General features: G+C 42.3%; 2 protein-coding genes across 2 annotated transcripts in view; one reads left to right on the top strand and one right to left on the bottom strand.

Moving 5' to 3' along the window:
* Positions 1–3,956, bottom strand: part of LOC103477420 (nuclear mitotic apparatus protein 1-like) — a 13,029-nt gene extending 9,073 nt beyond the window's left edge. Inside the window, exon 1 of the mRNA XM_008430539.1 lies at positions 1,491–3,956. Within this exon, the coding sequence (XP_008428761.1) occupies positions 1,491–3,680 (2,190 nt within the window). The 5' untranslated portion in view covers positions 3,681–3,956. The remainder of the gene's footprint in view (positions 1–1,490) is intronic.
* A 1,441-nt stretch (positions 3,957–5,397) lies between these two features.
* Positions 5,398–9,926, top strand: rcan1b (regulator of calcineurin 1b). The gene is made up of 4 exons (XM_008430496.2): positions 5,398–5,737; positions 7,050–7,223; positions 7,470–7,629; positions 8,363–9,926. Exons 1-4 carry the CDS (start codon positions 5,612–5,614, stop codon positions 8,545–8,547), a joined length of 645 nt encoding a protein of 214 aa, XP_008428718.1. The 5' UTR covers positions 5,398–5,611; the 3' UTR covers positions 8,548–9,926.
* The last annotated feature ends 1,168 nt before the right edge of the window (positions 9,927–11,094 follow it).

Raw genomic sequence — 11,094 nt, 5'->3', positions numbered from 1 at the left:
CACCAGGTAGTGGTCAGTGGACAGCTCCGCACCTCTCTTCACCCGAGTGTCCAAGACATACGGCCGCAGATCCGATGAAACGATGACAAAATCGTTCATCGAACTGCAGCCTAGGGCGTCCTGGTGCCAAGTGCACATATGGACGCCCTTATGCCTGAATATGGTGTTCGTGATGGACAATCCGTGACGAGCACAGAAGTCCAACAACAGAACACCACTCGAGTTCAGATTAGGGAGGCCGTTCCTCTCAACCACGCCCCTCCAGGTCTCACTGTCATTGCCCACGTGAGCATTGAAGTCCCCCAGTAGAACAAGGGAGTCCCCAGGAGGGGCACTCTCCAGTACCCCCTCTAAGGACTCCAAAAAGGGTGGGTAATCTGAACTGCTGTTCGGCCCTTAAACACAGACAACAGTCAGAACCCGTCCCCCCACCTGTAGGCGGAGGGAGGCTACCCTCTCGTTCACCGGGGTAAACCCCAACGTACAGGGGCCGAGATGGGGGACAACAAGTATGCCCTCTCCTGCCCGGCGCCTGTCACCGTGGGCAACTCCAGAGTGGAAGTACRTCCAGCCCCTCTCAAGGAGACTGGTTCCAGAAACAGAGCCATGCGTCAAGGTGAGGCCAACTATTTCTAGCCGAAACCTCTCAGCCTCGCACACTAGTTCTGGTTCCTTCCCCACCAGAGAGGTGACGTTCCACATCCCAAGAGCTTCTGCAGCCGAGGATCAGACCGCCAGGGTCCCCTCCCTCGGCTGCCAGCCGTAACACACAGCACCCGACCTCTTTGGCCCCTCCGACAGGTGGTGAGCCCATTGGAAGGGGGACCCACGTCTCCTCTTCGGGCTGGGCCCGSCCGGGCTCCGTGGGTAAAAGCCCGGCCACCAGGCGCTCGCCATCGTGCCCCACCTCCAGGCCTGGCTCCAGAGTGGCCTGAGTGGGGCATGTTTCTCGGCTGGCCTGGGAACACCTTGGGATTCCCTTGGAGGAGCTGGAAGAAGTGGCTGGGGAGAGGGAAGTCTGGGCCTCCCTTCTTAGGCAGCTACCCCTGCGACCTGACAACTCTAGAAAATATTAAGAGACCACTACACTGAACTCCATTGAAAACCTCATGGTTAACCCACCAAATATTGATTTCTGAACTCTTTCTGAGTTAAAATTTTACTATTGTTTCTAAATGAATATTAACTTGCTTTATTCGCATTATTTGAAGTCTGAAAGCACTGCATCTTTCTCATTATTTTGACCATTTTGTCATGTTCTGCAAATAAATACATTTTTGCTTGGAATTTTGGAGGCGTGTTGTCAGTAGTTCATAGAATTAAAGAAAAGTTAATTTTACTCATATACCTATAAAAAGTCAAATTTGAGAAACTAATCATTTTAAGAGGTCTCTTAACTTTTTTCCAGAGCCGTGTATGGGCCCTAAACCAGTTTTGTTGTATATAGAACTAGATTGTATGCAGTGCAGTGTGGGAACTCCATTCATTACCTTCACATAGAGAGAGATTTCATGGTTCTGATCTTGAATTGTTCTGCTGTTTCTTCGTTTAGGATGTACGGGGCTTTGTAACATGAGCTTGACCTCCTCTCTTGCGTCCGGGGTCATCTCCTCCCGCTGTGGTATATATGAATGGCCATCCTCCAGTAGCACTACTCGCTTCTTCTTCACTTGGTCATCTTTTTTTTTGGACTGGGATTCATCTTTGATCACTGACTTTAACTCTTTCATCCAGTCCCCCTTCTTCGGTGAACTTTTCAGCTCTGGCACTTTATTTTTTATCGTCCATTGTTGGCTTCTCCTTTCATTTGCCAATATATTTTTTCTAAAAGGCCTCAGTTCTTTTTTCCAGTCCTTCACCTCCTCTCCAATTCCTTCACCTTGTTGGTCTCTTTTAATCCAATCATCATCTTTTCTCATAGTTGGCAGCAGCTTCGATTTCCCCTGCCCTTCTTTCCAAAGTGGTTGTGGTTGTACCCCCACAGTTCCATTCTCTATTGCCTGCTTCAGTCCTTTAACTTCAGAGTCTTTCTTTATGTCTTCTAAAATCTGATAATCCTTTTTCTCTTCTTTTTCTTTCAGTTTCTCTTTCTCCCCCTTTTGTTTTGTGCACTTTTTTTTTTCTTGGACTTGTTTCTTTATTTCCTCTTCCTTTTCTCCAGCGTGCACTGTGACTTTTTGAAGCTCTTTATCCTGCAGACTCTCACTAGTTGTACCAAAAGGCCATCTTATAAATGGAATGCTTGGGACCTCAGTGGACTCTATAATGTAATCATCTAAAACAGTGACAGGTTCCTCTCCCATTTCAACTTCTCCTTCTATTGCATGTTCTTGTTCAGTCTCTTTCTTATCTTCAGCAAGTTGCCTGAGTTCCTGATTGTCCCCTGGATCTATTTCAGACATTCTGAGATCTTGCAAAAGATGCCCCTGCACTTGACCTCTTTCAGCTGTTGTAGTATTTTCTTTTAATGAAACTTCAGTTTTTTCATTGATTTCAGATGCGTCCCTCTCCTTATCAAAAATCTTATCTTTGTGTCCATCTACAGACACATCCTGCTCATGTGGCTCACCCGGTTCTACATGAATATCAGCTGGCAGGTTTTCAACCTGATGAGACATTTCTTTTTCCATTTCATCTTTCCCCTCAAACACTAAGTCTCCAATAACTTCTTGGCATGTCTTTCTTTCATCTTCCTCGTCTTCCAGAGTCTCAGCCTGGCCAATTCCGGCCCCTGTTTTCCTTTCCTGAACCCCAATCTCTGTCAGTGAATGTGGTTCAAAGGTTACAGCGAGCAGTGTTCCCGGTTTTGTCTCTTCACCTGCTTCACTTCTTGGCTTTGACTCCACATCGGAATACTGATCATTAGAATTAGAAATGGTGTTTATGTTTTTTCTGTTCTCGTTGTTTTTCACCTCATCCTGATGGTTGGTTATTATCTGGTTGTCTTTGGTTTGGTTAAGTGTATTGACTTCTATGCAGTCATTGCTTTGGCATGAGTTACCCTGAGAGCTGATATTTTTCTTTACTGCAGTGAGATGTTGGGCCAAGTCTCTCTCTAAATGGTCAGGATATTGGGTCGTGTCTTCTGAAGTTTTTCCATCAGAATATTTTCTCCCATGTCCGGACTGCCCCAGGTATACATCAAGACAGGTGACATTTAACTCTTTTAAACTGGAGTCCCACATATTTGTTTCAGTTGGATCTGTTTCCATACATTCTTCTGCATAGATTTCCTCCCTGAGGACTTCACTGCTGTCTGATATTTGATATTTCTTAGCCTCTCCTAACACAGGAGATGAACTTATTATGGTCTCACATTCTTCGTCTTTTGTCTGTTCATCTAACTTTCCTCGATCTTCATCCCCCACTTCAGTTCCCTCATTTACATGCTCTTCTTCCTTGTTTTGTAGTGAAGCCACTTCACTTCTTCTTGTGTCCTCATTTTCACTTTGCTGTCTTGACTCATCCACAGTGGCATCAACTTGCTCCTGTCCTGCCACAGTTAACATTAAGACATCTTCACCTACCTCCTCTGCTAGTTCCACCTCTTCAAATTCCCCCATTGCCTCCTCATCCTCTTTACCGTTCTGAGTGTCCCGATCTGAACAGATGGCTACTGGGCTGTAGATAACGGTTCTGTTTGACAGATCTGGGTGTTGGTGGGAGCTGAACTGAGCCATGAGGAACTTTTACTGAATGACGGAATTTAATCCAGAGCTGCCCAGGATCCCAGGATACGATTGACTCAATTGATTAAATTGCTATTTGTTCAGTGACTTTCAGATGAGTCTTTAAATCCAAAATGAAGCAAAGATGAATATTTACCAAACCTTTATATTCATGGAAGTACGATTTCTTCAAAATCCAGAAATGAAGAAGTTCAAGCGTACAATATGAATAATATCCACCTGAAGGATCTGTTTGACTTCTTGATGTGAGGCTCTTGTGCTCCTGCCGGCTAGCAAGTGTTGGATATTAATATGCACAATCTTACTTCCTCCTCCTCCTCTACCTCCTCTCTCTCTCTCTCTCTCTCTCTGTTCAGAGATTAAAACAAGGCTGATCCCCGTATGACCAAAGGCTTTAATCTCTTTGCAATTCAAGGACCAGCACCATTTAAACAACAACAAAAAAACAACTCAGCAGAACCTGCACTAAAACTTTGCATCTCTTAGGTTTACATTTTGTGCAAACAATTAGGTTAATTAAATTCTAATATTATTGAAAAGTAAATTTCTGCACAGTGGCGCAGTTGGTAGTGCTTGCCTTGGTTCCTGGGTTCGATTCCCGGCCCCGGGTCTTTCTGCATGGAGGTTTAATGTTCTCCCTGTGCATGAGTGGGTTCTTGGGTTCTCCTGCTTCCTAACAGTCCAAAGACACGACTTTCAGGTTGTTTGGTTTCTCTAAATTCTCCTGAGGTGTGCAAGTGTGTGTGCACAATTGCCTCTGTGTTGGCCTGTGATGGACTGGCGACCTGCCCAGGCTGACCCCGCCTCTCAGCTGCTGACCGCAAGAGATAAAAATAGACATGCAGTTGCCAAACTTGCAATGACTGTGTGATGCTGTGTTGTCAATATTGACCTAAATCCCTGAAATTATTTTCTGAGGCCTGAGGGAAAGAAGCTGTCCTGAAAGCAAAGTGGGGTTCCAACCAGAAACTAGAATTGTCTATATTACATTTTCCTGGGTCTTGTGTTCTTCCTGACATGAAACAGATCATGTTCAATATTTAGTTATCCTTTCATCTTTAAAGATGATTGAAAAGAAATCTTCATAATTTACACATGGAAATTGTTTTTGAATTTGGATGGATTGTGTAGGACAGAGTAATGTGGCCATTGTGTATTGAAAAATAAAAGGGAGGAGTAAATGTCCACCATCAACCTCAGAAAATTTTAGAATAATCTCAGACATGATGCAAAAAAAAAAAACTTGGAAATTTCTGAGCTCCAAATGTTGAAAATGTGCTAGGGAGAAAAAAAACAACTTTCTGAGGTTTTGAAAAAAAAAGGACTTTTCAAGTTCTAAAAAATGTCTGAGATTAATCTCAAAGTGTCTCAGGATTTTTATTTATTTATTTATTTTGCGGAAATGTTCTCATTTTTGTCGATCTACAATAGAAATAATTGTAGACAGATATTTTTCATGGCTTCCTAAAAAAAGAAATTTTGACTTCAATCTAAGAATTATGCTAATTTTGAGAATATTCTGAAGAAAAAGTCAGGATTCTGACATTAAAGTCAAACAATTTTAAAAATCTGAGTTCCCCATCCCCCCTTTTTTTTAATAATACTCCGTTTACTGTGATGAAAAATGAAAAATAGAACTTCAGCAATGTTTTTGTGGCGCTGTTCTCCTCCAGGACTCTAGAGGGCGATAGTTTACTGTGTGTGAAGAACCTGGGAGAAAATGCAGACACGCCATGTCCTTTATCCTGTGAGCAGCTGTCATGTCAGCAGATTCACTATTTCTGTGTGTCCAGATATAATTCAGTTAATTTTGGCCCAGCAGCTCTGATTCAGCCTGACGCAGGTTAGTGTGGAGTCATTAGGCTAACAGGAGCTAACAGGCTAACCGTCTGTTAGCTCAGCTCAGCTTCACTCTGTTGGCGATGGAGCTGCAGCAGGCTGTGGACGGAGCCGAGGAGGTGGCGGTCGATGTTCAGGTCACTGATTTACTGAACGCCCTGATCGCCTGGAAGGTCCCGGATGATCTGTTCACCGTCAGCAGTCTGAAGGTAACAAGAGGTGGAAATCTTACCGGGTTTTCCTTCCATAATCAAACTATGCAGCATATACCGAAGTGGAAGGAAATGATACATGGCTTTAGGGCGTTTTTGCCACTTATAAAGTAGAAAATAAATTCCACCTGCTTGTAATTGAATTTCAGATAGAGCTCAGATGTTTGTTAGAGAGCTGTAGAGATCTGAATCGTCCATATTCACCAAGATCGTGTGCAAACAAGGAAGGCTCACTACGTACAGATATTGTACAGCAGGGGTCACCAACTCCAGTCCTCCAGGGCTACTACAATCCTGCAACCTTTAGATTCACCTCTGCTCCAAAATGTCTGAATTTCCTCCCCAGCATTCATTCCTCTCTGCATTAGGCTGGAAACGATCAGTTTATCTGATCCAGGTGTGTTTGAGCAGAGACCAGGTGGCCCTGGAGGACTGGAGTTGGTGACCCCTGCTGTACAGTATAAACTTTAGAGGAAGTAAAAGGATTAAAGGATCTGTTTGTGTGTTGTACAGCCACTTCACTTTTATATAAAAACTCAAAATATAAAGGCTGTGGTAGCCTAAATCTGCTTATTTTGTTTCACATCACAGTATCTGAGGGCAGTCAGCCTGAAAGAAGAAACTTTTCTTGTTTTTGAAACCACTGCTTGTTAGAGTTGACCTGAAGGTAAAAGTCTGTGTCCAGGATGTGTGGAGTCTGCAGAGATGATAGATGCCCTCTTCCTGACCCGACCAGAGGTCTGCAACATTTACAATCCTAAGAGCCATAATTGCCTCCTGTCGAGCTAAATATAACTTTAGAGCCACAAATGTTACCTGACTTACTTTTTCTTTAAAGGATGACTTACATTTTTGACAAATGTGTACTTAAGGATTTAAAAAAAAATTCTAGATCGCTGTTTTATTTTTTTGTATGTTTAGATTTTATAATAAAGAAAAACGTAAAACCTTAGCAGAAAAGAAGGCGTATATGTTTCCTTCTGTGGGATGTTGAAATTTATGGAAAATTAAAGAATGGTATATAGTTTCCAACTTAATGTCAAATAGATTTAAAACAATATCACTAGCACTTTTAGTGTCATTCTGTTGTGTGAAATTTATTTATTACATGAAAAAACTTTGTATAAAATTTCTATTTAAAACACTAGTTGATTCCTTATCATTTGAAGCTAGTTATTAATACCACGGACTCATGGAATCTCTCTATTAATGTATTGGTCAGTAACATGACAGAAGAGTTGAGGGTGAAATAATTGAAAGGATTTGAGGATAAGCTACAGTCTGTTCTTGTTGTATATATTTTTTCCAGGCCAGCTTTGAGTCCCTGTTCCGTTCATTTGACCCAGAAGTTCAGTTCCAGTATTTCCGGTCGTTTCGACGGGTCAGGATCAGCTTCAGAGACGCTCTGGCAGCAGCTGAGGCGAGGCTCCGGCTGCACAAGACGGACTTCAACGGGAAAGAAATGAGACTGTACTTTCCTCAGGTGATGCTTGAGTTCCAGGCTGGAAGGTCTTCCACCTTTCCTAACAGTTTGCTGAATAAAAAGAGAATGTGTTTAAGAAATTACCTAGACAGCAACTTTTAGCAGTATTTTAGAGAATTGTAGGTTTCTGGTCATCAAACATTACTTTCAATAATGTTTGATATTTGAAATATATTGATCTGTGAAACTAAAAACTGTTGATCAGGCTGGCTTGTTCACCTGTTTTTTCGTTTTTATTTGCTATAGTCTGTCCACATTGGGAGTCCTCGTCTGGAGCCTCCAAAGCCGGAGAAGCAGTTCCTGATCTCCCCTCCTGCCTCCCCTCCGGTCGGCTGGGAACAGTCTCAGGATGCCACTCCAGTCATCAACTACGACCTGCTGTGTGCCATCTCCAAACTTGGACCAGGTACAGAACTCGGCTTCCCTTTGACTTTTAATGAAGGACCTGAACTGGGACACCTGACACTTCTAGCAGGAGTCACAAGTATCAGCCTGTCCATTTGAACAGAACGGTCAGGAGAGGCACCAGGCAGGCCACCATTTCAAAAATGTTCAAAGCTGACAGGAGTTTGAAAATATGACCAGGAATGTATGTTAGTGGAAAAACAATACTGACTTGATTTAAACGTCAACTATAAAAATACAATTAAAATAAATATCAATCTTATGCACTTCAATGAACTAACTGAGTTATCAAGGCAGTTGATCTTAAAACAAGCTATGYRATGCTGRTCACAATTAAAAATAAAATGAATTAAAAGAAATAATAACCAAGATGGACAATAATGAGTTTAGTAAGTTTAACTAAATATTCTTAGCGTACAAAATCCAAGTATTTATAATATGAAATTGTTTTGTGTTTTTCTAAATCCCAACATTTCTAGTAATGTTGCTGGTTGTGATTGGTTTTTCAGACGTCCACTGCTCTTTCTGCAGTTTCACCAAAGATGCTCTTTAGATATCGTTGCTATCACTGTTATTGGTGTATGTAAAATAATATTTGAAATAAATAAACAAACCTTTGCCTGGTGGTGGGCAAGCAAAGCCTGGCGGCCTACCAGGCTTGTATCCCACTGTGACAAACCCTGCATTGTGTTTCCACATATTTATTATGTTATTGCTCCTTTTCTGTGCTGCAGGAGAGAAGTATGAGCTTCACACAGCCACGCCCACTACCCCCAGCGTGGTCGTCCATGTGTGTGAGGATGAGCATCATGACAGTTCGGCGGCTCCCGACAGCAACCAGGAGGACAAGCCCTGTCCCCCCCGGCCAAAGATCATCCAGACTCGACGCCCCGACTACACCCCCCGGGTGGAGCAGTGAACAGTGACCACAGCAGAGTACAAAGTTTTATCATGAAGTCATTGGTCAAGAGCTGACCATGCTCTCACAAAGATTCTTTGACGGTTTGGGGGATTAAAGAGCGCCCTCTAGGGAGCGTAGGTATCCTGGCGAGGGGCGTGTCTTCAAAGATGGAGACAGAAAACTAGCTGCTGATTGGACTCTTGTCCAATGGGAACTACATTATGAGAGTTTCCTGTTAGAACCAATTGTGCTTAGCCATCAGGTGATATTTAGTGTTTGGGTTTGAGGGCTGAAGGAAATGTTACCGTTGTAAAATCTCCCTGACTTTGTCCTCATCCAGCTTGCCTGATTCTGCTTTGGTGAAATCCAGTGTTAAATCAGGCCCAGCTTAAATCATCCATTCACTTTATTGTATGGTTGCTTTAATTTCCAATATGAACAATGTGTTGGTCAGGTGACTGGAACTGAAGGAGTGAATTCTTGCTGCTGATGAACTCTTGGTTCTGCTTTGCCAGATGACTTTGCTGCTGTTTCATCTGATGACTGAGCTTTACATATCTGCTCTGCTGAACCAAGCAGGCACCCATACTTCCTGTGGCAGCATTTCCTTGTGCAACAGAAAGCCAAGCGGGGGTGGACTCTTTCCAGATGGATGTAATTAGTGTTGGTAGGCTGGAAAATCCAGGCTCCAGAAAGCTTGTTTTGTTTCTGCTGGGATTTTGTGTGAGATCATTGTATGAATGTTTCCTGCAGCAAAGTATTCACACCTTCTGATCTTTCAGCTTCACTTCTTTTAGTAAACATAAAAACAGAGGAGGGAAAACAAAGTATGTAGTAGTTTGTTTTGAAAAGTTTTTTTCTTTATTATTATTGTTACTACTACTACTGTGGTTGGACCTGGACAGAATGTGGAGAAGCTTAGGGGGTGTGAATACTTTTTTTGACTGTGTGTCCTGCTCTAGCTGTTGACATGTAACTGAAAGCACACGTTTGCACAGATGTAATTTTAGTCAGGATGTGCAGACCTGATGTACCCGTGTTGTGTTCAGCATTGCTTTATGAATGGCCATAACCACCAGGTCGTCTAATAGCTTCTCAAAATATGTTTGTTAATGACAGAGATCACACTCTGTAGGGAATGTTGTTTTATTTGTTTAAAAAGTCATAGTGATTACTGCCAATATAAATGCTGATCACTTGACACAGTTGACATTGTTATATATGTGGAAGTTATGGGGGCTCTGGATTAGCAGCACTGTGAGAAAACGTGTCTACATGTGATCCCTGCACAAGGCTCTGTGTCTCGTTTTAGTCCTGGTACATTTATATTGATAAATATAACATACTGTTTGTGGAACAACAATAAATAGAAGTTTGAGAAACTTCTTCCTGTATTATCTCAGCATTGATGATTATAGGCATATAATTATTTTTATACAAATCTGGTGGATCCAAACAGACAGCTGCGACGGGTTCTGTTTTTAAAGCCTGACAAAAGAAACATAAGCGTAAATAGAAAACATGATAAAAAGCTGAAGGACTGCAAAAGGTATCAAAACTAGAAACCTGAATATGGAAAAACAGAACTTCATATAAGAGGGAATTGTGTATGTATATATATATATATATATATATATATCAAAATCTTAAGACCAGTTAAAAAACTGCAAGAATTTGCATTTTGCACTATTGGATCTTAAGAAGGTTCTAAGTAGAGCTTCACAATGTTAAAAGAAGAAATCAGTGTAAGACACAAGAACTTTTGAGCAGGGAATTAATTGAAAACTGCATTTACACTCAAACATGATTTTTTTCAGCTGATCAAAAGTTTAAGACCATAGCTAAAAAAACCAGAAAACCCCCCAAAACAGAAATCAAAGTGTCAAAAAAAGGGACTCATTAAAGAGTAGCTCCACCATCTTGTTGATGACTTCCAACAATGGTTTAGGCTTGATGCCAGTGTGTCCAGGAGGCCAGTGGGAACGTTGCTCCAAGTGTTGAAGATGCTTCACGAAGGGCGTCCACTGTCTGGAACTGATGTCCATTTTTGTAAACTTCCCTTTCCGTCCATCCCCAAATGTTCTCAGTTGGGTTTAGATCTGGGGAACATGCAGGATGGTCCAAAAAAGTGATGAAGAACTCCTTTGTCAGGCGGGGATTGTGAACTGCAGCATTGTGAACTGCAGCATTGTGAACTGCAGCATTGTCCTGTTGAAAAACCCAATCATTACCACACAGACGAGGGCCCTCAGTCATGAGGGACGCCCGCTGCAACATCTCCACATAACCAGCTGCTGTTTGACGTCCTGCACAACCTGAAGCTGTTCCATTGAAGGAAAACGCACCCCAGATCATGATGGCGCCCCCACCACTGTGCCGTGTAGAAAACATCTCAGGTGGGATCTCCTTGTCATGCCAGTAACGTTGGAAGCCATCAGGACCATCAAGGTTACATTTGTTCTCATCAGAGAAGACAACTTTCTTCCACCTTTCAATGTCCCATGTTTGGTGCATCCTTGCAAAGTCCAAAGGGGAAATTTTGTGGCGTTGAAGACGTTTTTTGTT

This window comes from Poecilia reticulata, linkage group LG2 (genome assembly GCF_000633615.1).
Source record: "Poecilia reticulata strain Guanapo linkage group LG2, Guppy_female_1.0+MT, whole genome shotgun sequence".
NCBI classification, from domain to species: Eukaryota; Metazoa; Chordata; class Actinopteri; order Cyprinodontiformes; family Poeciliidae; genus Poecilia; species Poecilia reticulata.
The sequence above is the reverse complement of the archived record's forward strand: the minus strand, read 5'-3'. Positions and strand labels throughout refer to the sequence as shown.

Bases quoted from the DNA above. Each gene is read 5' to 3' on its own strand.
- rcan1b (XM_008430496.2), top strand. From the start codon at position 5,612: ATGGAGCTGCAGCAGGCTGTGGACGGAGCCGAGGAGGTGGCGGTCGAT. The intron at 5,738-7,049 runs GTAACAAGAGGT...TATTTTTTCCAG, and splicing joins TCACCGTCAGCAGTCTGAAG to GCCAGCTTTGAGTCCCTGTT. The intron at 7,224-7,469 runs GTGATGCTTGAG...TATTTGCTATAG, and splicing joins TGAGACTGTACTTTCCTCAG to TCTGTCCACATTGGGAGTCC.